Source organism: Rhinopithecus roxellana, chromosome 2 (assembly GCF_007565055.1).
Source record: "Rhinopithecus roxellana isolate Shanxi Qingling chromosome 2, ASM756505v1, whole genome shotgun sequence".
In the NCBI taxonomy this organism is placed as follows: Eukaryota; Metazoa; Chordata; class Mammalia; order Primates; family Cercopithecidae; genus Rhinopithecus; species Rhinopithecus roxellana.
This window is the reverse complement of record NC_044550.1, coordinates 38,972,172-38,999,774: the sequence shown is the minus strand read 5'-3', so window position 1 is coordinate 38,999,774 and position 27,603 is coordinate 38,972,172. Positions and strand designations below refer to the sequence as shown.

At 36.7% G+C, this 27,603-nt stretch overlaps 1 protein-coding gene across 1 annotated transcript; it reads left to right on the top strand.

The window, feature by feature from the left end:
* The first annotated feature begins 315 nt into the window (after positions 1-315).
* Positions 316-23,062, top strand: EREG (epiregulin). The gene is made up of 5 exons (XM_010377136.2): positions 316-547; positions 14,091-14,177; positions 15,631-15,754; positions 16,925-17,074; positions 18,996-23,062. The coding sequence occupies exons 1-5, from the start codon at positions 499-501 to the stop codon at positions 19,075-19,077; spliced, it is 492 nt and encodes a 163-aa protein (XP_010375438.1). The 5' UTR covers positions 316-498; the 3' UTR covers positions 19,078-23,062.
* Positions 23,063-27,603: the final 4,541 nt, after the last annotated feature.

Here is a 27,603-nt window from a genome sequence, read left to right as displayed (position 1 = left end):
ACCCTGAGCAACTAAAACCACCCACTACAGGGCAGGTGACCCCACAAAGCAAACCAACCCATCTGGTCCACGCTCCCCACCTCCGGGAGGGAGATGGAAAAGTTTCGGGAGTAGTCCCCGACCAATCGGAAGGACATTTTTTCATTCCTCAACCACTACTCTCAGGTGCTCCAGGGAGGGAGGATGACTTCCGGATAGTCCTCCTGTCAGTCCTCCCTCGGGCCAATTATGAAACTCCGGGCACTCTTGACCTCACCCCGTTAGGGCCCGGGAGGGGCTCCCTAGTATAAAGTTCGCAGCACCGGACAGTTGAGCTCACTTGCCTGATATTTCCTGTGTCAGAGGGACACGGCCAACGTGTGGCCCCTTCCAGGCTGTCAGCCGCGCTCCAGCCACTGCCGCGAGCCGGTCTGCTCCTGCCCTGCCGGTGCGCTCCCCGCAGCCGCCCTCGCCCAGCCCCAGCGCCCGCGCCTGTCGTCACTGCCCGCGGGGAGGAGGATGGAGATGCTCTCTGCCGCCAGGGTCCCTGCGCTGCTGCTCTGCCTGGGTAAGTTCTGCCCCTCTGCCTTCCGGCCGCCCCAAAGAGGAGACAAATAAGGAAGGCTCCAGTGCATTTGTCATTCGACAAGTACGGAGTTGTCTCCAGGTTCAAGTGTGCTCTATTTAAAATTATGTCTTGTTTTGTGAGTCTGTCTTTCCCTATGGTGGGACTGGGGGTGGGGACTGGGAATCGATGTTAAAATGCCTTTTATTGGTGAATTAGTTAATGGCATATATTTTATGCATGGATTGAAATACCTCCTTATTAAGCAAAATAAAAAGTTGGTGAAAAAACTTTTTTTTTCTTTTGAAAAGTTGCCAGTCCTAGAAATCTAAAGGCCTAGAACGCACTGTTAACATTTCATGTCTTGCTCCTTTTTGTTGGAGAGTGGAGAATAAAAACTAGCGTAAGATATTTTTTTGCTGGGGCGAGGGGAGGGGGTAGCTTTTCCTCCTCTGTGTTGCACTCAATTTTCTAAAACCTAGCCTGGTTTTGCTTTCCCAGAGGAGCTGGTGTGCGCCAGTGCCAGCTGGCTGAGCTCCAGACGCGAGAAATAAAACGCTGGTTGAGAATACATGGAGCAGAAGGGCCCTGGGCAGGTCCTGGCGCTTCCCACCGCCCTTCGCCCCTACACCTGCTGCTTCCGTTTTCCCCTGCAGCCTCCCAAGCAGCCTCTGGAGCAAGCGCTCTGCACTTGCTGCTAATTGCACCCCGTAGCCTCTGATGGCTGAGGGTATTTTAATGCCAGTCTTCCTATTTAAGATTATTTAGTTCAAGGGGAAATATTTCCTAAATAGCCTTTCTGTTAAAAAAAAAAAAAATACTTAGTTCTAATTCCTTAAACTTCAGTTCAAGGAATTTGAGGGTGTGAAGTCGTATACGAATATCTTAATAAGAAAATAAGTTACCACTAGTCTCATATTCTCCCTGAAGTTGGAATGAGGCTAATTCCCCAGACACTCTAACGCTACCTGTGAAGGATGTGACTGTTAAATTTATTATTTTGACACACCTTATCTCAGGAGTTGAGAGACGTAATGAAATGCATATTATGCGTAGTTGAAACTTACAAGTCTAAGTCCAGGAACACAAGTGGAAACTAGATATGTGATTTCTGCTAAAACTGAGCTAAGAAAGACTTGCTGGAAGATTCTCAGTAAACAATGTGGCTTTGCTGTCTTTGTTCTGAAAATAATTAAATTAGAAAGGTGGCAGTCTTCCTAGAGTTAGAAATTAACCTCGAGGTCAGAAGAACTTAGCACTTATTATTTTCCCCACATGTAAGGTTGCATCGGAACAACGCACATGTCTGTTCTGGGTGTTTCACTGAATATTGTAATTTGAGACAGCAAGAGCCTGTGAATAACCTGGTTGCTACCTAGTGTGTGTGTTGTGTGTGTTTTTGTTGTCATGAAAGTGCTTACCTCCTTTATTGCATTACTTAATTATAGTTCATCTATTTCGTCAGCTGCCAAGCCCATTTCCAAATGAGTTAGGTCAGTTTCTGTTTTCCCAGTTTGTTTGGATATTTCTCTGCCACTAGGAAAGTTCCTGTTTCAAGTTCTGTATTATATCTCTAAACTCTATTCAGTTATGCAGAGCCCATAGCCTTATTTTGGCAAGACCACATGTTATTTCTGAAATTGCCTTCTTTTCCCCAAACAAAAGATTTCTTAAAAATTCTTTTCCCAAATCCTGTCCTCCTCCCACCAGAAAAAGAGAGAGACATTTATTTTAAATTTTAGCATACGTATTATAACTGCTTTATGTAGAATTTATATGTAGTTATGATTAGGGAATAAAATTCCAGCCTCCACCCTTAACACATGCAGATTTAAATTGCCACTCACAATCATTTGGTTATTTTTACATTTTATACGTGTTTGATATTGAAGTTCTTGTTTTATAAATTGGGGAACTGTGACCCAAGTTCCCATGGAAAAGTAGTGACAAAGTGAGAGAGTTCACACTTAGGCTTGCCAGCATGTTTGGCCTACTGAACATTAAGTAAAAGAGTTGAAATACTGGATAACATTTTTTTTCTAACTAATCTATAATTTTAGAGCAGAATTGTCTTTTTTTAATCTTGTGATTTTTCTAAAGAGAGGAGGAGAAATTTTTATCTTGAATTCTGCAGTTATGTTCAGGGGCTTTCTATTTAACATCAAACATTTTTTTTCATGCCCACATGAGTTTTTGAATATGTTCCTGAATGACATCCCCAAGACAATTTAGTCCTACTTCATCAATGAGAAAGAAGTAAGCAGAAGAAATATTCTTTTTTGAAAATATGAGAAGCATAAATCTCAATGAGACAATAGCCTTGTCTGATCATTTCTGTTGACCCTGAGAGTTTATGAGTTACCTGAGTCTTGGCACAATCTGAGATGACAAATCTTGTCAGAAAACATGATGACAGGCCTTTCCTGTCTGGATTTTGACCAGGTACCCTCGCTACCTTCTTCATAGTCTTGCCATGTGACCAGCTTGGGTAATTTTGGTGTCTGATTCAGCACTAGGACCCTAATCCAGGAGTTGAGGAAGAGAACTAACAGTTACTAAATGCCTACTGTGTGGCAGCCATGTTGTGTATTAGGTGCTTTAAACACATCATTACCTTTACTTCTTAAAATAACTGCGTGAGGTAGATCTGATTAGCCCAGTGAAGTCAAGTACCTTACAAAGACTCAGAGATAGTAAACGGCCAGGTCACTCTTGATAATGAGGAAAGAGCCAGTGAGACTCAGGGCTAGCAGGAGCATAATAAACATAGCAGATTCTAATGGATAAGTTCCAGAGTAGCCTGGGGCTGCTCCAGGACTCAGACCCTCTCGTAGGCACAGCACATGTACAAATGGGATTTCTGACTCTGCAAAATCAGGTAAATAAAACGTGACTATTCTTTTAAACTGTGCTAAAATATGTTGAATTTTTACTTAATGTTCATAATTTTTAATCAACACAGTTCCTAAGATATGATTTTTATTATAAAGCAGTCATTGAAGTCAGTTGACTGGGGTACTTATTTTTATATTTTCCAAGATTTACATTAAGTAATGCAATGAAGAGGGTAACTTATGTCTGTTTTATTCCTTGTATTCTTTGTATATTATTGTGAATTAAATATAGCATCGATAAGGGATCAACTTGGAATCTATAGCCCATTCCGGTTAACTGTGAGAACGTAAATGTCTTTTCTTGGTTTAAAAAAAAATAACAGTACTCATATAGTCACTTTGGAGAAACTGAATTTGAATGTTTTCTATTTTTGCAAAAGATTCTCCCATTTCCTGGTTAATGTTCACGTGAAAGATGCAAATGTCAACTAAGAAATCCTCTTCAAAGAGAATGTAAATTAAGGCGGGGTTTCCTCATCTGTCAGTCTTTACTTTGAGTGTAGGCCTATACAAATCGTCTAATTAATATGGCTGTAACTGCTGCTGGGAACATTCCATTGGGAGACAATGAGAACGCTTCCCAATGGTGTAATAGAAAAGATCCTCAGGGAGGAGTAGTCTGACAGCCATTGTCTTGACATGGCAATTCTGGAACCTTTGGAAAAATGAAGTAATGCGACATACTCAGTGTCCTCTGGAGATGCAGTTTACATAAGATCAGGTGTTTAGTTATAGGGCACATAAAGGTTGAGTGGCCTTCTAGGTTAAAGTAATGATTTAACTTACTAAGATACTATTTATAATACGATGATTTGATAAATGTCCAGAAAAAAATGGATTTTTAAATATATCTCATAAGATTCTTAATATACATGTTTATTCTACATCTCCTTTTTAAAAAATTTCAATAGCATTTGGAGTACAAGTGGTTTTTTGTTACATAGGTGAATTATACAGTGGTGAATTCCGAGATTTTAGTGCACCTGTCACCTGAGTAGTGTACATTGTACCTAATTGTATTTTCTTAAATCCCTAGCCCACCTTTCCCTTCTGAGTCTCTAAAGTCCATTATATCACTCTGTATGCCTCTGTGTACTCAGAGTTTACCTCCTATGTATAAGTGAGAACATACGGTTTTTGGTTTTCCACTCCTGTGTTACTTCACTTGGAATAATGACCTCCAGCTCCATCCAATTTGCTGCAAAAGACATTATTTCATTCCTTTTAATGACTGAGTAGTATTCCATAGATATATGGATGTATTCCATGGAGATATATGTAACATTCAGAAAGAAAAATGTTGAACCTTAATCTCTTAGGTTAAAAATCCTCTATTTTAAATTTGAGGCATGAAAGTGATTGATGTGTGCACACACACACATCTTTATATATGTAAATTTTATAGTTTTAAACTAAGAGGCATAGTGTATAGTGTATAAAACACAGATTTCATGTGCCATTTTTTTTTATTTCGTACTTTCAGAAAGAGTGATTTATCTCTGAGCCTCAGTTTTCTCTTCCCCCCCAAAAAAGGTTATCTGCAATAACCTTGTACCTAGATTTATTGGATAAGATGATAACATGAATTCATAGAAAACACTTTTAAAATTAGCGCTGTTATCATCAAAATGGTTTCTTACAATAAAAAGCCTCATTTAGTTCTTAGGATGCCTTTTTAGCCCAGAAAGTTATTAATGTTCCCGTTTTACAAATAAGGAAACAGAAGTTACACAGCGTGTAAGGCTTTAGGTTTGAATATGCTGTACCCTTTACTATCGATGCCTTCAAGTCACTCTTTACTTTCGGTGAAAGTACTCACTCTTTAAGATTGGAAAAGGAGCCACTTCCTTAGGCACTTCTCTGATAAGTCCTGACCCTCCTCCATTGTACCTTTCCCATTCCTTTTGTCCTATGACCCTGTCACACCACACGCCACACTATATAGTATAACTCTGTCCCTCCTTGCTGGTGCTATAGTCATCTTTTATCATTTCTATTGTGATGGCCTTATAATAAACACAATAAATGTTTGTTAGATGGATGATTGCATTGATACTTTATTCGGAGTTATCACCACTGTGTTATAGACTCAATTAGCTGTACTTTAAAAGCGTATTTAAAAGTATTTTAAAAATATATTTTGAGAAGCAAAATATCTTGAGGTTAAGTCACAATTTTGGGAAATTCAATTCTGTTGTTGTTTCTGATGAAGTCTAATAAGTTTTCTTCCCTCTCTTTCACATTTTTATCTCTTATTATAGTCTGTATTAACTGAAGATATTCGTGTGTGTGTGTGTGTGTGTGTGAGAGAGAGAGAGAGAGAGAGAGGAAGAGAGGAAGAGAGAGGGGTTACCGAGCCATGATATGACTGAATAAAGTGGCAGTGATTGACTCCCAGTGGCAGAAAGAGAAGCATTGTTTTAGAAATTAAAGAAACTTTAGAGAAATCTAATCCAAACTTCATTTCACCCTCTACTCCACCTCACTCCTTGTTCTCTGTTTTCAGAGATAAGGAAACTCAGTTGCAGGGAAACAAAATAAGTATGTGAGCTAGAACTGGATTCCATTTCTCATGAGACTAATGCAGGGTTTTTCAACCTTGTCTCAGTTGACATTAGGGACTAAATAATTCTTTGTTGCAGGGGCGCTGTCCTATGTATTGCAGGGTGTTTAGCAGCAACCCTGGTCTCTACCCACTAGATGTCAGTAGCATCCCCTAGTTGTGACAACCAACATAGTCTCCAGACATTACCATATGGTGCCAATGGTTCCCAGGAGCAATTTTGCCAACCAGGGATACAATTTTGCCAATCCTGGTTGGCAATTTTGCTCCCAGTTGAGAACCAATAACATACAATTATACTTTTTTTTTTATTATTGCTGTTACACATTGCCACCCATAATTCACAGTTTGGACAATTAGTGCTTGAGTTACCAAGACATAATTAATTTTAATGATAATCTAGATACAAATACAAAGCCCATTCTCATGTTTAAAAAATCAGCTTGGCAATATTTATTGCTGATTTTAGCACCATTCGCATCTAATAATGATGAGTCTTATTTACGATGGAATCATGAATACTTTCTCTGATTATTCCTTTGATAACCACCCTCTACCTCCTTTTACAACTCTACTCTCTTAACTCTCAGCACACTTAATTCTCTTTTTTTCTCTAATTTATTTTTCTCTTTTCTTGGCCACTTCTGTCTGCTCTCTACTACCTGTTTCTCAAAGGTCTGTTCTTTTCCATTGTATACTATTTTCCTCAGAACATTTAAATGACTTCCATTCCTTTAAAGGTAGTATCTCCTCATATGACTTTCAAATAGACTTCTCCTAATCACCAAATACATTCTTATTCCTTCCCAATAACCTCAGAAATATAAATAGGCAATACCTACAGATAAACATTAAACTCAAATGTGTTCACTCTCTTCATGCCTTCATGTCCAAACGCCACCAAAAGTCTGCTGCCCTACCTATGTCTCCTCCTTTTTTAATGGTAGCATTCTCTGTTTTTTTTTTCTGACTAAAAACTTCGCATCATCTATAAATTCTCTCCTTTCCTTACCACCCTTAGGTGTCCAACTCCTTTCAGTCTATTTAGGGCAAGAACAATGTCTTTTGTACCAATTTTCTTTCCAGTATTTTGTTCAATATCTTGCATGTAGACAACTCTCAATATATATTTATTGAGTAAATATTATTTGACAAATGTAGTTACTAAAAGCAAGGATGGGGTAAGCTGTCCTCCTTTTTGATGATTGGATTGTAACTAAGCCCATCCCACCCGGCTATCATGCTATGGAGGCATATGTGGCTCTCACTGAAGTCAAGGTCGCCAATGTCAACTCAAACTATGTTTTCATAAACTCTATGATCTGAAAGTAGAATTCCTTAGCAGCCTCCCGTGTGTAAGTTGTATTATGTCGGTTCTCTGAATAAAAAGTAATTAACTTCGAGTCTTTTGAAATCATGTTTAATGTATTCCCTTTCTGTTTTTTTGTGTATGCTCACTGGTTAAAACTTTATCCTTGCAGATTCATGTTTGGCCATAGGCATCTACAGAGAAAACAATGTAGTCAATATGTTTCTCAAAATGCCATTAAATATCCAAGCTTCATGCTACAATGTGGCCATAATGAAAATAAGGCAAATTGCAGACACTTATAGTCCAAACTGTTGCTCCTTTAGGAGAGTTTTCTTTTGGAGTAACAATGTAAGAATAATTTAAATTGGATTTATAGGAGTAGAAGCGAGAAGCTAGATGGAAGGGAGTCAAGGTAGAAAGGTTATAAAAAAAACTCTTCTTATGTAAGATTGTCTTGAGGAAAAAAAAATACATTTCCAACAGAAAATTTGAAATAATACTCTATATATGAAGGTTTGGTTTTTAGGGGAAGCAAGTCCCACCTTTAGAGATTTTAGTCACAAAATTCAAAACACTCAGATAATTTGAAAATACTTCTTTTTTTTTTTTGAAACAGAGTCTCACTCTGTCACCAGGCTGGAGTGCAGTGGTGCGATCTCAGCTCACTACAACCTCTGCTTCCCGGGTTCATGTCATTCTCCTGCCTCAGCCTCCTGAGTAGCTGGGACTACAGGTGCCCACCACCATGACTGGCTAATTTTTTTTTTTTTTTTTTTTTGTATTTTGGTTTCACCATGTTGGCCAGGGTAGTCTCGATCTCTTGACCTCGTGATCCACCAGCCTTGGCCTCCCAAAGTGCTGGGTTGTACTCTTTACACAAGGGTTGGTATGTATTCTCCTGCATTCTGGAAATACTTCCATTATGAACAAGATATACATCTTTAAATTCCTGTTTAGGGTAAAATAGATAATTCCCTTATATTTTGACTCACTGATTCTTTATTTGACTAGCTTTAAGTATAGCATTGTATGATAATATGTAAGTGAAATATATTAGCATTTGAAGTATGATTTAGAAATGACTACCTAAATTGGAGAGTATAACTTAATGCTTATGACTAGAAACACATGGCATATTAATATTTTTGCTACTTCACAAGGAAGATTCTATGGCTATTTTTCAAAACTCAAAATTAAAATAATTACTTGTTTTTAACCTGTTATATTAACCTTGGGTTTCATATGTTTTATCTCAAATTGCTATAAACAGTTTTTACACTTAGGTCTTAATGAAGTGTAGTTACAAAGCAAACATTAAAAATATATAGGAATAGAATTATTACTGGCAGAAGGCAAGGTTAGTTTTCTATAGATTTATATATATATATGTGTGTGTATATGTGTGTATATATGTGTGTATATATATACTCTGAAAACTAGAAGGTGCTGACAGTAAGTCTTTTCAGTATCTGATGTGATAATGAGTTTTAGAGTTATTTTGACCAAGGTGAAGCAAGAGTTTATCAAATAGTGGAATTTAATTTAAAACAAAAAGACATCCAGAAACAGCGAAGGCATGTTCACTCCTTAAAAGCACACAAGACCCAACAAGCCTGTTATGTTATAGACAAATTCTAAAATCACGGACAGCCATGGAAGTTGGTAGAAAATGAACAGTCTGAGCAGGCTGGCATGTGATCACAGCAAAAGTGTGAACAAAGAGGATTTTGCTATGTGTTTGGGCTGGACAAATGCTGCGACCCAGCACAAGTTTGCTTTTCTGGTCTAAATAGCCTAAAAGGTTAAATTGGGAAAATGAGATGCATTTCTTTTATTCTGTAACCTATCTGATTTTAATTTGGATCATTTTAATTTTCTTGATTGTTTTCCAGAAAAGTCATTTCACCCTAAGATTTGCAACTGATTTTGCTGACTTGGCTTTGATCATCCAGTCACCAAATCCTAGCCTCTTCTGCACTGGCCTCTTTCTGGATGAGCCCTCAGTGTGGTCCTTAGGAAGCAAGGTCAATCCAGGCACAGTGGCTAAAGCCTGTAATCCTAGCATTTTTGGAGGCCAACATGGGAGGATCGCTTGAGCCTAGGAGTTCGAGGCTTCAGTGAGCTGTGATGGCACCACTGCACTCCAATCTGGGCAAATGAGCAACAGCCTCGAAAAACAAAGTAAATATAAATAAAAAGGAAGCAAGGTCAAAAGAAACCATATGCAATAGGAAGTGCATTTTCTACATCTGGCATTTTGTCTGACTGTTGGGCAACCACTTCGTAGTGCTCCAGGGCCCACGACATTTACTGCTATTGCCATTCCTGTGATGGCACTCAACCTCTCCCACACGTGGCCCCCAATATTGTGTAAGGGTGTAGGCTTGGCCCTGACTCACAGGGAAGAGGCGATTTGTATCCTCTGAGTCACTGGCACCACTTCCTGCTGGCACATCTGAGATTTCACTGAAACATAACCTGAAAAATGAAGGTAGAGAGATATATAGGTGAGGTTCACATTCCTAAAACCCATTTGGAAATTTGATAGAAATAATGACCTCTGAATGCATTCCCATTTTTGTAGCTGTATTGTAAAAGAAGTGCCAACTGCCAATTTTGAGTTTACAGATCATCTGTGTTACATCATCTGACAAGAAATTCCTCTGTATCTTAGTTACCAATGCCACCAGACCAGAAATGCCACCAGATCTGTTTTTTTGACACAGACACTATCTAAAATCTTTAGTATCGTAGTGAATTATTTGCTTAGCAAGAATCTACTGTCAAGAATGAAAAAGTCAAATATAATATTTGAGGTCCAATCATACAGAAATTATGTTCAAATAACAGGTCATGAAAAACCTGACATTAAGGAAATATATGCATATGACAGTAGCATTTATTCCCTCCCTGTATGACTCATTAAAATAATGACTAGGGATTCTTAAGGGTAACCGCATAGTGGATATAATATTTCTCTGGAGGTAGATTTTTTATTCATTGTATCACATTCACTCTTCTACCCTAGTTTACAAGTGTTTGGGAGCAGAGGCATATTGCAGGAACATTTGAGAACTACTGTTTTAAAGCAATAGTGCTGTGCAGATGGACATGACTTAGAATTAATTTTGCTGTTTTATTGGCCACATCCATCCATGATGGAATGGCATTTATACACTTTAATTTGAAAAGAACATTTAAAATTATATATGATTCCACCTGTAAAATATCCTGCTGTAGGATTAATGCAGCAAGTCTCACAGAAACTATCCTGAGCGATGGACTGTGTCCAAGGGAGCGTCACAAGTAAGGAAAGCCCAGTTTTTGTGGAGGCACACCCTGAGCTGAACATTCTTTAATTAAGAAAGACAAATATTTCACCTGTGGCCTGAACAACTGGAACAAAGTTTCCAGCGGTGGAAAAACTAACAACTACTAAAAACCTTTAAAAAAGAAGACTAACAGCAACACTCCAAAGTAAGTTGGATTCTATAATACTTGCAGGTTGCAATTGGAGGCAATTCCAAGCAGAAAAGGTTAGGCTTTAGTTTATGCAAAGGATAGAGAAACTAGCTTCAAATGTGCATTTTTTCCCCCTGGCTAGCATTTTCCTAGAGGGAGAATTGGTAATGTCTCCTCCAAAACTTTCCTCAGTTGAAGAAATATACAGGAACAGGAATGTTAAGGATATAAGCACGTGCAACTAAAGCTCCAATTTGTATTGAGGAAACTGTGTTAGTTAAAGGATTTAATTCTTCAGCAGTGAAAGTATGGTGAAATTATTATTGGGATTTAAAATAAAATTGACTTGAATGAGAATCTAACTTATCCTCGATAAAAAGCTTAGTGAAATACTTTTCAGCTCGGTTCAACTGACAATGAAATCTAAGCTTTAGCTATTTCTTTGTCATTCAATAAAAATATATTTTTGTGTGGTTCCGTAAGAGCAATTGAAGCAGCATGTATATTGTAGAAAAACATAGAGTCGGGAGGGGATAATTCTGAATCTTTAAAAACAACAGAATTTTCAAATCATTGAAGAATAGGAGATTTGATGTCAAAAGATAAATTCGTAACTCTTCTGTGGTCATAAGTGATCTTAGACAAGATATTTAATTTAAATACACTGAGGGTATTTGAGACTAATAACTACTTCACAGAATTAAGTGTGAAATTTGATATATGAAGTTACACATTATGATGCTGATGCCGATGTATAATTTAGTTTTCAGAACCCAAAAATATACAATCGGCTTAACAGATACAAGCCTTCCCTAACTGAGAAAAAATAAAATTCCTGTATTACATGAATTAAATTTTTCTTTATAGTACCAAATTACAGAGATGTACAAACTTGTTATAAACCAGTAGAGGGCACTGTCCGCATACACTGCTAATACCAGGGGCTAGAAGTTGCCAGTGAAGGAACAAATATTTAGGGATATGTCAGCCATTTCAGGAAAAAAACAAAAAAAAAAATTAGTTTATTTCACTGTATTCTTCCCCAAAATCTATAAGATAGAAAAACTTAGATAAACATTAAACTCTTTTTAATGTTTTCAAGATCACATAGCTCAACTTTTCCTCACAAGACTGCAGAAAAGTAAATTAACTTTTTCAAGATCACGTAGCTCAAGTTTTCCTCACAAGGCTGCCTTCCGCCATACTTTGTGGTCTCTATGTTGGGTTAAATACTCTACTTCAATTACAGCTACCATAATTTGTTCTCTGTGATGTCCATTATACTCTAGTATTATTGCCTATTTCCAAATTCTATAAAGTGGCTCATTTAACAATATGTATCCTTGGGAAAAGTTATTTAAACTGTATATGCCTTAGTTTTCTCTAATGGGGATAATAATAGTATCTTCCTCAAATTGGCACTGAGAGGACTAAATAGTATAATAGAGATAAGGTGAATAGGACCATACCTTGTTGTATTAGTTTGTTTTCACAGTACTTTAAAGAACTTCCCTGAGACTGGGTAATTCATAAAGGAAAGAACTTTAATTGACTCACAATTCTGTATGGCTGGGGAAGTCTCAGGAAACGTACAATCATGGCCGAAGGCAAAGGGGAAGCAAGCACCTTTTTCACAAGGCGGTAGCAGAGAGAGAGGGGAAGGAGGAACTTCCAAACACTTTTAAAACCCTCAGATCTCATGAGAACTCACTCACTATCATGAGAACAGCATGCAGGAAACCACCCCCATTGATTCAATCACCTCCCTCCCTACAGGTCCCTCTCTCAACACATGGGGATTGAAATTCGAGATGAGATTTGGGTGGGGACACAGAGCCAAACCATATCACTGGTACATAGTACATGTTCAAGAGATGTATGGTCCTCTGTCTGAACTGTGAAAGAAGTGGAAAGTTGAATATATTTTGTTGCCTTTATGGAGGCATTAATCATCCTTTCATAACAGTTACCACTTACTTAGCTACTTCAACAAAACAGGTTGATTCAAACTCTTCCTGTGCTTACAGAAACTGGATTCTCAATGTGGTTCATCTGGCATGCCTATTTCTTCTCATATTAGATAAGATATATTCTGATTTTACCCAGATTACCTTTACCTAGCTGCCAATCAGTCAAGGAGAATTTTCAGGAGTAGGAAGTCATTCTATTTATCACGCACCCTAGGCCAATGAACACCTGAATACAAACGAAAATGTCCAGCCGACTAAACAAAATAACATGGGAGGTATTTTTTCTCAAAAGACAACCTTTAGGGTGTAGAAAAAGCAAGCTTAACACACATGTCCATTATCCCCCACAGTAGGTATTATTCACTTCTTCAAACAAAATATGTCTAAGTTTTTTCAAATCTCAGTTCTGAAATTCGTTATTCACCAAAGCAATTGCAAGCTGAAGCCATTAATTAATTTAGTGGAGCTTAACTGCTGCTGCTACTACTACCACTACCACCATTAGTATTTACTATATGACAGTTACTCAAATAAATTGGAAAGAGTGTTTGAAATGCAAATACCTAAAGCTTAAACAGAAGCAGCTAAAAGCTCTTAAGTAAACATGTGTGCAATGAACAGGGTTCTTCTTATGATGCTTCCTATACAATTCAGAAACTACTTGAGTCATTCTGATATCTGTGTTCCAATATTTTATCTTTTCACTGAATACACAGGATGAAACAGCTGATTCAAACTCTTCCTATGCTGACAGAAACTGGATTCTAGGGCTCAGTATGGTTCATTTGGTGTGCCTGTTCCTCCTCATATTAGACAATATATATTCTGATTTTACCTAGCTTGCATTGTGTTAATTAAAATCTATATTCATGTGTAATGCAATGCAAAGAGTAACTTAGGTACATAAATCAATAAGAACGTTTCTTAGGTTGAGTTTCTTGTTACCATAAGTGGAAACTGATTTTTTATTTAGAGCATTTTTGTTTTGTGATGGGGTCTAATTTGGAGCACACGGTGGAATAAAATAGTGGAAATTCTCCAACTGATGTGCGTCTTAGGAAATCAAACTTCAAAATCAAATCTTTGAAAATGTTATTGTGAAATATTTAGAGCAGATCAAATCTGTAACCATGAATGTAATGCCAAGGCTTTTATCCTTCCACAGAATAGCTGGGGGTGTTTGTATTTTCTGTTATATGCCTGTTTCCATTAATTATTTCGTTTTATGGTTTTGATGGACCAAATCCATGAAACAAAACTCTATAAGTACTGCAGTTATGTAGAAATTTGATCAAGATTTCTTTCCTTAACATTAATTATATATTTGATTTTTCTTCATAAATAGGTTTCCATCTTCTACAGGCAGTCCTCAGTACAACTGTGATTCCATCATGTATCCCAGGAGAGTCCAGTGATAACTGCACAGCTTTAGGTAAGCCCAAGTTTGTCAATGTGGCATCAAGAGAATACACATTTTTAAACAGAAGTATAAACTCAAAGACCATAAGTATGTGATAATAAAAAGAAAAGGGTAGGAATAGCTGCTATATTACTTTTTAAACCACCTTATAAACTAATGTTCTGAAAAAATTATATAAAGGAATAACTGGTAGGAGATGGACCAGACAAATTATATACACAGATTTGATTGTGAAGAGATAGGGAACAACAAAAACAACAAATTGCATTCCCTTGGCGGTCTCCTGGCTCTTTACTGCAAAACATTCTCAGAGACCACACTGACTGGATTCCAGGCAAAACAGCAAACCAGGAAAACTTTGTACAGAGTAGGTTCTCTCTCTCTCTTTCTATCCCTCTCTCTCTCTTTGTAAGAAGAACAAATGATGGTCCTTTCTTTCTAGGCACAGTGTTTATTCAGAAAACATTTATCCAGTACTTAGTATGCACCAAACACTGTGCTAAGGCATAGAGATACAAAGATAAGTAATACAGTTTTTTTCCCTCGAGGATTGTGGACTCCAGATATAGTCCAAGGGGGATCAGCTTTATCTTCAGTCTGAGCTATAGAATCAAGATAACTGAGTTATTTTGAGGAAGCAGGATATTTTCCATAACAACTTTATCTTTTGTCCCTCACCATCAGGTTCTCTGGAGGTTTAGTCAGCCTCCCCCCATCACCTTTTTTTTTTTTCCTTCTTTGGTTATTTGGGCAAGAGTATTACAATCAAGTTGCTATTTTAAAAATGATTTTATAAGCATCTTTCACATTCTGGTATCTAAAACTGTCTAAAATGAATTTCACACAGAGGCTCCTATTTTCGTTGTTGCATTTGCCTGACAGGCCTTTCTCACTCAGGGTTTGTCTAGTTTGGATTCAGGCCTCATCAGTAGAGATATTGAGAGACTGGTTAATTCATTAATGGTAACCTCAACAACTTGAGAACATACACCAAAGCCAGTCTTACTGATGAAAAATCCACTGTAGAATTAAGCTCCTTTGAATTAATTAATGGTATGAGCTTGCAACGGCTTTGGGGAGTAATAGATTTCAGAAATGTTTTGGGACTTGGGAAAAATTAGACACATTTTGCTTGAAGAAGTGAATAACACCCACTTGGAGAATAATGACACATGTGTGTTAAATTTGCCTTTTCTACCCTTAAAGGTTGTCTTCTGAGAATGAAATCCTCGCATGTTATCTTCTTTTGTTTAGTCTGTTGGACATTCTCCTTTGTATTCAAGTGTTTATTGATTGGTCTAGGGGGTGTGTCAACTAGAGTGACTTCCTACTTCTCAAAATTGTCCTCGACTGATTGGCCTCTGACCTGTTTTGTTGAAGCAGCTCAGTGGTTACTGTTATGAAAAAGCGAGAAATTCTTCCATACAGGCTACAGAATATATTCAACTTTCCACTTATTTTACAGTTCAGACAGAAGACAATCCACGTGTGGCTCAAGTGTCAATAACAAAGTGTAACTCTGACATGAATGGCTACTGTTTGCATGGACAGTGCATCTACCTGGTGGACATGAGTCAAAATTACTGCAGGTAATATGTCAGAAATAAACAAACACAGTTTGTAAAATTTTGTTTTATAGATTTAGGGGTAAGAGTGCAGATTTGTTAGTGGATATATTCAGTAGTGGTGAAGTCTGAGCTTTTAGAGTACCCACCCCTCGAATAGTGTGCATGGAAACCATTAGGCAACTTTTCATCCTTTAACCCCCCTAAAACTCTTCTACCTTTTGAAGTCTCCATAGTCTATCACTCCACTCTCTATGACCATGTGTACACATTATTTAGCCCCTACTTGAAAGTGAGAACATGTGATAAACAAATGCAGTTTTACTCTTTTTATTTCTATTTTTATACATTGAAATTACTCCATATTTCCATGGGCTGTTAAATGCAGTATATATATTATTAGAAACTTTTCTGAGTTTTTAAAAATTAGGTAATCAATAGTAGCTTTTAAACTGCACACAAATGTCAGAGGTGCAAAGCAGGGTGGGCTTCTGATGCCTCTCACACTTGCCAAGATGGTGTCTCTCTGCTTTGGATCTTTTCCTTCAACTTCTGTATCAGGTGTTGTTTTAAGAATTGATTCCAGGCCAGGTGCAGTGGCTCATCCCTGTAACCCCAGCACGTTGGGAGGCTGAGGCAGGCAGATCACTTGAGGTCAGGAGTTCCTGACCAGCCTGGCCAACACGGTGAAACCCCGCCTCTACTAAAAATACAAAAATTAGCCAGGCGTGGTGGCGCACGCCTGTAATCCCAACTACTCAGGAGGCTGAGACAGGAGAAATGCTTGAACCTGGGAGGCAGAGTTGCAGTGAGCTGAGAGATCACGCCACTGCAATCCAACCTGGGCGACAGAGTGAGACTCCATCTCAAAACAAACAAACAAAGAAAGAATTGATTCCACTGATTTAGACAAAAGCCATCTCAAACCTATACAACTTACAAAACACCACTGCAGACTGTCAGCCACCATGACAGCTGAACACAGCTGTCGTTTTAATACCACAATTTAGTCCAAGAGCTATGTGGAGCCCTTTTGTCTTTACTGATCTAACTCTTTGAAATCCTCTTTACAACCTTAGCAAATTTTGTTGATTTCTTGAATCACAGTGTGATGTTAGTCCTTATAAAACTAATTCATAATCATGATTTCCTTTTTAAATAACTGATCTTTCTTTCTTCTGTATTTTCCTTAAGGTGTGAAGTGGGTTATACTGGTGTCCGATGTGAACACTTCTATTTAACCGTCCACCAACCTTTAAGCAAAGAATATGTGGCTTTGACCGTGATTCTTATTATTTTGTTTCTTATCATAGTTGTCGGTTCCACATATTATTTCTGCAGATGGTAAGTCAGCGTGTTTTTTATACTCTGCTTTTATAAATTATTTTTACATAATGCAGACCTATAAACTGGGTAAAAATATGGATAAAGTATTAGAGAGATAAGATCAAACCTGTACAAATGATATTTACAAGAGTTGAGAAACTGTTAAGTAGTATGCCCAATACCTGAGAGATCAGATCAATTGTACCCCAAATCTCAGCATCATCCCCTGTTAAGAAACCTGCACATGTACCCCTGAATCTGAAATAACTTGAAATTGTTTTTTTAAAACAATGTTTTTGCTGCAGAACATCTGGATTGAACTTTATTATCAGCTCTGGTACTTATTACCTATGTGAGCTTACATAAGTCAAATTGAGAGTATCAATTCCTTTCTTTATAAAATATGGACAGAAATTCTTATCCTACATTAGTTACAGGGTGGCTGCTTTTAGTGTGTAATATAATATTTCATGTGAAAGTAAATCATAGGAAAGGTGCTACTGTTGTAGTTAACCACCTGAATTTAATTCATCAAGTCACATTTTTTCTTTTACAAAAACAGCCTTGTAAATTAGTAACCTCAGAAGCTTGGGTTATCTTACCATTTAAGGCAGACTGGTGGAACTATTTCTAGAGAATTATAAAAAACGGTTGTTAAGAAAGAGTTTGTGTTAGTCCCCCAAAACAGCCGTACCCCATCCTCATGTGCATTATTGTCACAAGCTGAAAACAGAAAAAATAGAAAGTGAACATTAAAGTATGGTTTGGCAGGTTTTTTTTTAGGGTTAGGAGCAAAGGATGGGGACAGCATGGATTAATTAATAGCAGTTCCCTTTAAAATGTCTCCATGAAACATATTTTGAAGCAGGTTCAAATTACATAAGGTGAATTTAAGTTTTTATTTTTCTGTGAAACTAGCGCACTTCCAATTTTGAAGGTCTGAAAGTGTGCTACTTTCATAATATTAAATTTATTTTGTCCGTATTTGATTTTAAGTATCCATCAAATAATAATGCCTTCCTAATAAGTTGCCATGACAGAACTAAATACTATTAAAACTGAAATATGCCTGAAAATCTTTGACCACAATCCTTCCCTTTATAGATGGTGCACTGAGGCTTAGAGAGGTTCATTCACATATCCCAGCTCATACAGTTGACAAATGCCAGAGTTAAGAACAAATTCTTTTTAATTCATATTCTTCCAGTAAACATAGACATGATGTGGTTTCCTCAAAGCTACATGTCTCATTTCCAAAATAGGGACAAAATAAACTGAAAAATATTAGGAAAATAGCTTACTTAATAAATGAAAGAAGATTCTCAATTATGACAAATCTATGAATCTTAGCTATGAGACCTTGGGCATGTTATATATAACCCATTTGTATTTCACTTTCTTCATCTGTAAGATGAGGATGGTAACAGCAAATGTGAAGGTAAAATAAATAGTGCATATATAGCACTTACAAAATTGTAGGTCACCAAATTAGTGGCTGAAAAATATTATTTTTATTTTGATTAGTGATAGCATTATATCAATGTGATGGACAGAGTGTATTAATCTAGCATGATTTGTAAATATTCATTCCTTAGAAGAGAGGAAGGAAAAAGAAAGAAAGAGAGACAGAAAAAGAAAACCTAAAACTCAGACTTAAATGTGGTCACACTCCTCTTGGAATTTCACAATATTCATGATCACGTTAAAGACTTGGAGAAACTCTTTAAGTGTGTTTTATCATGTCATTACAAAATTGTTTGACTACAGCACACCATCTCTTCATCCCCCTTTTTTTTTTTTAACCTTGCCCAACCTAAATCTGTTCAACTTTGTCATTTTGGAAACACTATGCTAATGTGCCTTTGGAGTCCATATATGACACACTTTTTCCTTTACTGTTAACTGCAGTGCTAACAGTTTCATTTGTGAATATTTCCAGGTACAGGAATCGAAAAAGTAAAGAACCAAAGAAGGAATATGAGAGAGTTACCTCAGGGGATCCAGAGTTGCCGCAAGTCTGAATGGCGCTGTCAAACTTACGGATAACAAGTTTGACAGGGATATGGCAGGGATAACAGTGTGCCTGGTTAATATTAATATTCTCACTTTGTTAATAATATTTATGTTGGGTCAAGTGTTAGGTCAATAACACTGTATTTTAATATACTTGAAAAATGTTTTTATTTTTGTTCTATTTTTGACAGACTATTTGCTAATGTATAATGTGCAGAAAATATTTAATATCAAAAGATAATTGATATTTATATAAAAGTAATTTCCTGAGCTAAATGCTTCATTGAAAGCTTCAAAGTTCATATTCCTGGTGCACAGTGCTTAGAAGTAAGCAATTCCCAGGTCATAGCTCAAGAATTGTTAGCAAATGACAGATTTCTGTAAGCCTACATATACAGTCAAATCGATTTAGTAAGTGTTTTTTTTTCTGCTCAAATCAATGATAATTGGTTTGACTGTACCAGGGTTTGATATGTTAGTTGGCACCATGGTGTCGCATATTAAAACAGTAATGCAATTGGAATTTGGGAAAAGCAAATATAGGTCCTGTGTTAAACACTACACATTTGAAACAAGCTAACTCTGGGGACTCTATGCTCTCTTCACTCAGGTCTCAGCTATAACTGTTGTATGAGGGGCAGTGGACTGTTCCCTATGCCAATTCACGACTCCTACATGTACTAGTCACCCATCTACCAGATTCTGCCTGTGTAAAATGAATTGAACAACAATTTTCTGTAATATTTTATTTAAGTAGTGGGCATTTCATAGCTTCACAATGGTCCTTTTTTTGTATATTATAACATTTATGTGAGGTAATTATTGCTCAACAGACAATTAGAAAAAAGTCCACACTTGAAGCCTAAATTTGTGCTTCTTTTTAGGATATTTCTTTTTATAGGTACTTTGCTGAATTCTAACATTAAATCACAGTCCAAAATTTGATGGACTAATTATTATTTTAAAATATATGAAGACAATAATTCTACATGTTGTCTTAAGACATGTTGTCTTTTATTCAAGAAAGTTTTAACTTTAAAACAGTTCAGTAAATGGCTTCTTCTAGAATGTAAAGTTATGTATTTAAAGTTGTATCTTGACATAGGAAATGGGAAAAAACTTAAAAATTGATATAGTGTATTTTTCCAAATGAAAATCTCAATTGAAAGCGTTTAAAATGTAGAAACCTAAACACACCTTCCTGTGGAGGCTGAGGTGAAAACTCAGGGTCATTTTTCTGACATCTGTTTATTTTTTGGAAGAGACAAAGATTTCTTCTGCACTCTGAGCCCATAGGTCTCAGTGAGTTAATAGGAGTATTTTTGGGCTATTGCATAAGGAGCCACTGCTGCCACCACCTTTGGATTTTATGGGAGGCTGCTTCATTGAATGCTAAACCTTTGAGTAGAGTCTCCCTGGATCACATACCAGGTCAGGGAGGATCTGTTCTTCCTCCACTTTTATCCTGGCATGTGCTACGGCAATGAAGACATAATAAGCCATGGCTGACCTCTGGAGCACCAGATGCCAGGACTTGTCTCCATGTGTATCCATGCATTATATACCCTTGTGCAATCACACGACTAAAGTCATCTAAAGTCCTGGCCCTGCCCTTACTATTAGGAAAATAAACAGACAAAAACAAGTAAATACATATATTCACATACATATTGTATGTATATTCATATACAAGCATGTATGTAGATGTGACCTTAATGGATCATAGAACTGCAGTCATTTATTGCTCTATTAACCATTTATATAAAACTTAAAAACAAGAGAAAAGAAAAATCAATTGATCAATTGAAAAAGAAAAATCAAAAATCAATTGAAAGTTATTTCTGTTTCCTGTTTAATATAGCTGAAGTCAAAGTATGTAAGAACACATTTTAAGTGCTCTACTTACAGTTGGCCCTCTGTGGTTAGTTCCACATCTGTGGATTCAACCAACGAAGGATGGAAAATACTTAAAAAATAATACAACAAAAAACCAATACATTATAACAACTATTTACTTTTTTTTAAAATTTTTATTTATTTATTATTTGATTTTTGAGATGGAGTCTCGCTCTGTCACCCAGGCTGGAGTGCAGTGGCACAATCTCGGCTCACTGCAACCTCCACCTCCTGGGTTCAAGCGATCCTCCTGCCTCAGCCTCCTGAGTAGCTGAGTCTACAGGTGCACGCCACCACGCCCGGCTAATTTTTGTATTCTTAGTAGAGATGGGGTTTCACCATGTTGGCCAGGATGGTCTCAATCTCCTGACCTCATGATCCACCCACCACAGCCTCCCAAAGTGCTGGGATTACAGGTGTGAGCCACCGCACATAACATTTACATTAGGTATTATAAGTAATGTAAAGATGATTTAAGTATACAGGAGGATGTGAATAGGTTATATGCAAACACTATGCCATTTTGTATAAGTGACTTGAACATCTGTGCCCGATTTTAGTATGTGCAGGGGGGCGATTTAGGAATCAGTCCCCTGTGGATACCAAGGTACAACTGTATTTATTAACACTTACTAGATATGAAGAGAGTCTGCCTATTTTCAGTGATCTTGGCTGTTTCAAAGAAAATCTATTGACTCTTCATTAAATCAGCTGCAATCCATTTATTTCATTTACAAAAGATTTATTGTAAGCATCTCAATCTTGGTTTGTCAGTTTATCTTAAGTATCTCAATTCATAAAAACAAGTCATTTTTGTATTTTTCATCTTTAAGAATGCTTAAAAAGGCTAATCCCTAAAATAGATCTTTGTAAATGCATATTAAATAATAAAGTGTGACCCACATTACTTTCTATGGGTGAAAATAAGACAAAAATAATTGTTTTAGTGACGATGGTGCTAAGTAAACATAAAAACTGATTGCTCTCAGCTCACGTGTCCTGTACACAGTGGAAATATTTTAGTTCACATTTAATCTAACTCCCCCATTTTACAGATTTCTCACTATATATATTTCTAGAAGGGGCTATGCATATTCAGTGTATTGAGAACCAAAGCAACCACAAATGCATAAATGCATAATTCATGGTCTTCAACCAAGGCCACATAATAACCCAGTCAATCTACTCTTTAACCAGGAATATTAAGTTCTATAACTGGTACTCAAGGTTTAACCTTAAAATTGAGATTTCCTTAACCTTAACCTTAAAATTGACATTTTATTAAACATACATAATACAGTGTAACTCCACTGTTCTCCTAAATATTTTTTGCTCTAATCTCTCTGCCAAAAGTCAAAGCGATGGGAGAATTGGTATACTGGTATGACTATGTCTTAAGTCAGATTTTTATTTATGAGTCTTTGAGACTAAATTCAATCACCACCAGGTATTAAATCAACTTTTATGCAGCAAATATATGATTCTAGTGTCTGACTTTTCTTAAATTCAATACTGCAATTTTTAAAAACCTGTATCTGACCCACTTTGTAATTTTTGCTCCAATATCCATTCTGTAAACTTTTGAAAAAAAAAGTTTTTAATTCGATGCTCAATATATTCTGACTTTTAAAAAATTCTTGTTCATACGGGAGAAGGGGGAGTAACAACTTGTACAAACAGTATTTCTGGTGTGTATTTTAATGTTTTAAAAAAGAATAATTTTATTTAAATATCTGTTATTCAAACTTAATGATGTTAAATGTAATATAATGTATTTTCCTTTTATTTTGCACTCTGTAATTGCACTTTTTAAGTTTGAAGAGCCATTTTGGTATACAGTTTGTATTAAAGATGCTATGTAACATAAAGTTGTATTGCATGCAGTTTAAAGTAACTTATTTGACAATGAATGTTATCAGAGTACTGAATTGTATCAATTTGTTTGTGTTCAATATCAGCTTTGATAATTGTGTACCTTAAGATATTGAAGGAGAAAATAGATAATTTACAAAATGTTATTAATTTTTATTTATTTTCTTGGGAACTGAAAACAATTGAAATAAATAAAAATGCATTGAACATCATGCATTCAAAATCTATGCTGACAATGTAGCTTCATTCTTTTTTTTTCTTTTGCAATTTTTTCCCCACAATACATTAAAGGGTTTAAAAGCAGTGACAGGGATATAATGTGTGTAGATATAAAGACTCAATGGTGTTCATTTGAGAAAACATTCTATAAATGTATCACATTTTATAGCCAGCATAATGAAGAATTTCTTGAAATAGAAGGAGCCACATTAGTTATAAAATTCTGGAGTGCAGTGGCGCGATCTTGGCTCACCACAACCTCTGCCTCCCAGGTTCAAGTGATTCTCCTGCCTCAGCCTCCGGAGTAGCTGGGATTACAGGCACGCGCCACCATGCCCGGCTAATTTTTGTATTTTTAGTAGAAACATGGTTTCACTATGTTGGCCAGGCTGGTCTCAAACTCATGACCTTGTGATCCACCCGCCTCCGCCTCCTAAAAGTGCTGGGATTACAGGCGTGAGCCACCATGCCCAGCCTGGAGTTAGCATTTTTTAAAATAATATTTTAAAGAGTGTTTTAAAAGAGTATTTCTAAAAAGAATAGATATCCTATTGGGAAGTAGCATTTGAAAGGATACATCAGCCAGAAGGGTGTCTCATGATTCTCTCAGCCTCTGCGAAGAGGTGTGACTCCCCTGAGCCTTCAGAGCAGACAAGCTTGATTCTTTCCACCCTCCATCACAGTGATGGATGGTTTCCTTGGTTTTCCTTCAGCAGTCTACAGAGTACTTGCTCCATTCCTTAGCTCCTTGGCTCTTTCATTAGCTTGCAGCTGGGGAAGGGATCTATGGCTTTGACTGTTTGACAGGGAGGTTAAGCAATTTGTTCTGGGTCACACCACTGGCAATAGGTGGAGCTGTCATGAGAATTGAGGTCTTCTGACTCCTAATTCCACTAACGTTCTGGCCTTGTCAGAAGCAGAGGAAGATTATAAGGAGTTAGTCTCAGATGTAGTTTAGAGTTTTCTAGGGAGAAATAGAAATTCTTGTAAAATAGAATCTTCGAATTGTCGTAGAATCATTGCACTGATTTAGTTCAAGGTCTGAGAATCCAGAAGATTAAGGAAGAGAATTCTTAGAAACATTTTTTTTCTCTTGGCTTCCAGGATATCACACTCATCTGCTTTTCTACCTGCTTCTCAGTCTTTTGCTAGATCTTCCTCAATATTTCCCAATCCTCTACCACGGACCTGTCAATAACAGAGTGTTCCAGAGCTCAATCTTGTAATTTGTCTCTCTGTATAGCCACTCCCTACTTCATTTCATACAGTTTTATATCTTTAATTGCTGTCTATATACTGATTACTCCCAGTCTAGATATTTGCCATGAGTTCCAGATATCTGTGTCCAATTACCTAACATCTCCACTTACATATTCACTAGACATTCAAAGGTGACACGTTCAATAACTAATATTCCCCTAAAAATATTTCTTCAATAATGTTCCTATTTCAATTAAATTCAACTCCATCTTTCTTGTATCTCAGACCAAAAACCTGCTATCTCTCTCTGGGAGGTGCTAAATTACTCATCTTCAAGTGATTTCAGAGAGAAATACCCTAAACTTTTACAATGATGGCATAATTGGTCATTTTGAAGAGATTATGCGGGGGGGGGGGGGGCGGGGAAGATTCCAAGAAACTGGAGTTACACAGAATATCAGAGTCTTCAAAAGGATAAAATTATAAGCACTGAATTTGACTCTGATCAATGCTAGAACATATTTTTCCCTAAACAGTCATAAAACGTTATGAAATATATGTGCTGTTCATTAAGTTCCAACATGAATTCATTAAGAAAAGACATAAAACATGGATCTCTTTTAAATATCCTGTCTGGTCACCCATTAACGTTAACTATCTAAACAAAACTAAACACAGATACTCTGCTCAGGTTATCTAAATTTCAGAGAAATACTTGGTAAAAGACTTCCATAATTTTCTTATTAGCTTGTAGTGCAATGTACCTATTAAGAAAATAAGCAAAACGTATGCTCATTTAATGCAGATAATGTAAGTGGATCCATTACATGCTAAATAAATGGAGACCATGTGACTAGGTGATATAGAATAGATAAGGGATTGGTTATACTAGTGTATGATACAAAATATACATAAAAATACAATCATATATTGTTGACCAGTGATGATCTTTCCAATTAATCTACGAATCAATGATTTTCTATTATTCTCAGCACTGTCCCTTCTTCTGGGGATGGCAGGATGTGTTCCAAAGAAGTATGTGTCATGTTTCTGACCTTCAAGTTACTATCAGGAACAATTTGCATTCTTAAAAAATGATAAAAACAGTGCTTTTTGAATTAATCAATCAATATTTATTGAAAAGCTTTTCTGTGTCTAGTAATTTGCAAATGCTTGTGGAATATTCAAAAGAGTATAAAATATACTATTGTTTGCAAAAAAAAATAGAAGAGGGATTCAAAGTTATGAGAACATTTAAAGAACAGTGGAAGCTTTAATAGTTAGGGGTTCTTGATTTTTAGGGGAAAAAACCCAATTCTGGTGAAACTAAAAAATTTATAGGAAAGTTATAAGAAAGTCAATAGAATTAGAGTAAAAGCTAAAAAACAGGACAGTTTTAGTGATTTACGTAGCAGTGTGTTGCTTCTAGAAGGTGTGTACTCCAACCATTTTACTTTTTGGGAGCTCGAGGTCTAAGAAGACAGCATATGACTGTCTAGCTGAGAATATGAGTATACCCCTGGCCAAGGAAGGGCACTTTAGCTGAGAAAATATAAAGTCTGTATCTAATAAGAAAAAAAAAATACCCCAAAGAAAAATAAAGTGCTATTACCAGAAGAATGAATAAATTCTGAAAAGACAAACAACAGAAGTCCACCATATGTAGTAGATAGTATCATACAAAATAATTTAGAGAAAGATAACTTCAAGAGGGGGAGGTTTCATTGAAGAGGTAGGACTTTAATTGGACTTTGAAAAAATGACAGAATGACAGGACTTTGATATAAGCAAAGGAGAGATTGTAGGACATTTCAAATAGAAGAATAATCAGCAAAAACATTAACAAAAAGCATAGCATGTTTACGATGTGTCAGGGAGACTATCCTGACAGTAGCAGAGGATCTATATTTGGGAATAGTTACAAATTTAGTCTGAAGGCTCAGTAAAGATGTACCGAAAAGATAAGTTTTACATTTATGGACCACTGAGAATCATTTATAGTTTTTAATCAGAGGAATGACACCATAAATTGGTGTGGCAGGCAGAACAATACCCCTTACCTCAAAAGATGTCTGTGTTCTAATCCCCAGAACCTATGAATATGTAACCTTTCATGGTAAAAGGGACATGAATGATGATTAAGGTTACAGATCTTGAGATGAGGAGGTGATCGTGGATTAACTGGGTAGGCCCAATCAAATCACATGAGTTCTCAAAAGTACAGTCATTCCCAGTTGTCGTCAGAGAAATGAGCTGTGAAAAGGAAGGACTTGACTCACAGTTGCTGACAAAGGAAGAGGGTCCCAAGTCAAGAAACACTGGTGGCCTATGGAAGTTTGAAAAGACAAGAAAATAGACTCTCCCCTATATTATTCAGAACAGAATGTAGCCCTGCCAACACCTCAATTTTCACCCAGTGCCAACACCTTCCTTTAGCCCAGAGAGGCATCTATTAGACTTCTGAACTGAAAGACAATAAAATCTGTTGTTTTAAGTCACTGAAATCATAGCAGTTTGTTGACATTAAAAGAAATCTAATATGCTTAATTTTTTGGGAAGACTGAAATGAGATTATTTGAGAACACTACTTGAGAGAAAGAGGCAGGAGGCAGAGAGACCTACTAATGGAGCGTTGTAATGACCTAGATATAAACTGAAGAAAGTTGAGACTAGGATTATGCTGGGAAAACAGAGTAGGAGGAGCATTTTAGATATGTCACAGAGGGAAAATCAGGTGTTTACTAACTGAATATGAGAAATAAGAGAAAGCAAAGTTGGAGAGAATTGAGTTTAGGAAAGAAGAAAAATGGTTTCAATATGATGACTCTAAGATAACAGCAGGGCATACAGCAAAAGTAGCATATTTGAGGTATCTGACAACACTTCAAAATTATTTACTGTTTTGCAATTTGCAAAATACTTTCACATCTATTAACTCTTTGTTTCGATGCACACTTTGAGATAGAAGGTAAGATTCATAATTATTACCTGAAAAAGAATATGGTCTCCAGAGAAGCTGTGATTTGCACCAGATCACAAAGCAAGTAAAGTGACAGAACTCATACACTATCCTAGTGCATCCTCTAAGCCCCAGGCCAAATTCCTCCTCCCCTTAGAGGAACCCCCCAATGCAGAAGTTGAGTATGTGGTCTGGACTAAAGCTGTGATGATGAAAACTCCCGTCACGGAAACCATGGCTGAAGCCAAAGAATCACTTCAAGTTGAACACTCCAAAGGTATGAGGGTAGAGGAAAAATGCCAAGAAAACCAGTGACTGAGTCTCAAGAAAGTGATGAAAGAAACTTTATCTAAGGAATGGGTAAAAGAAAAGAAGACCTTGCAGACAA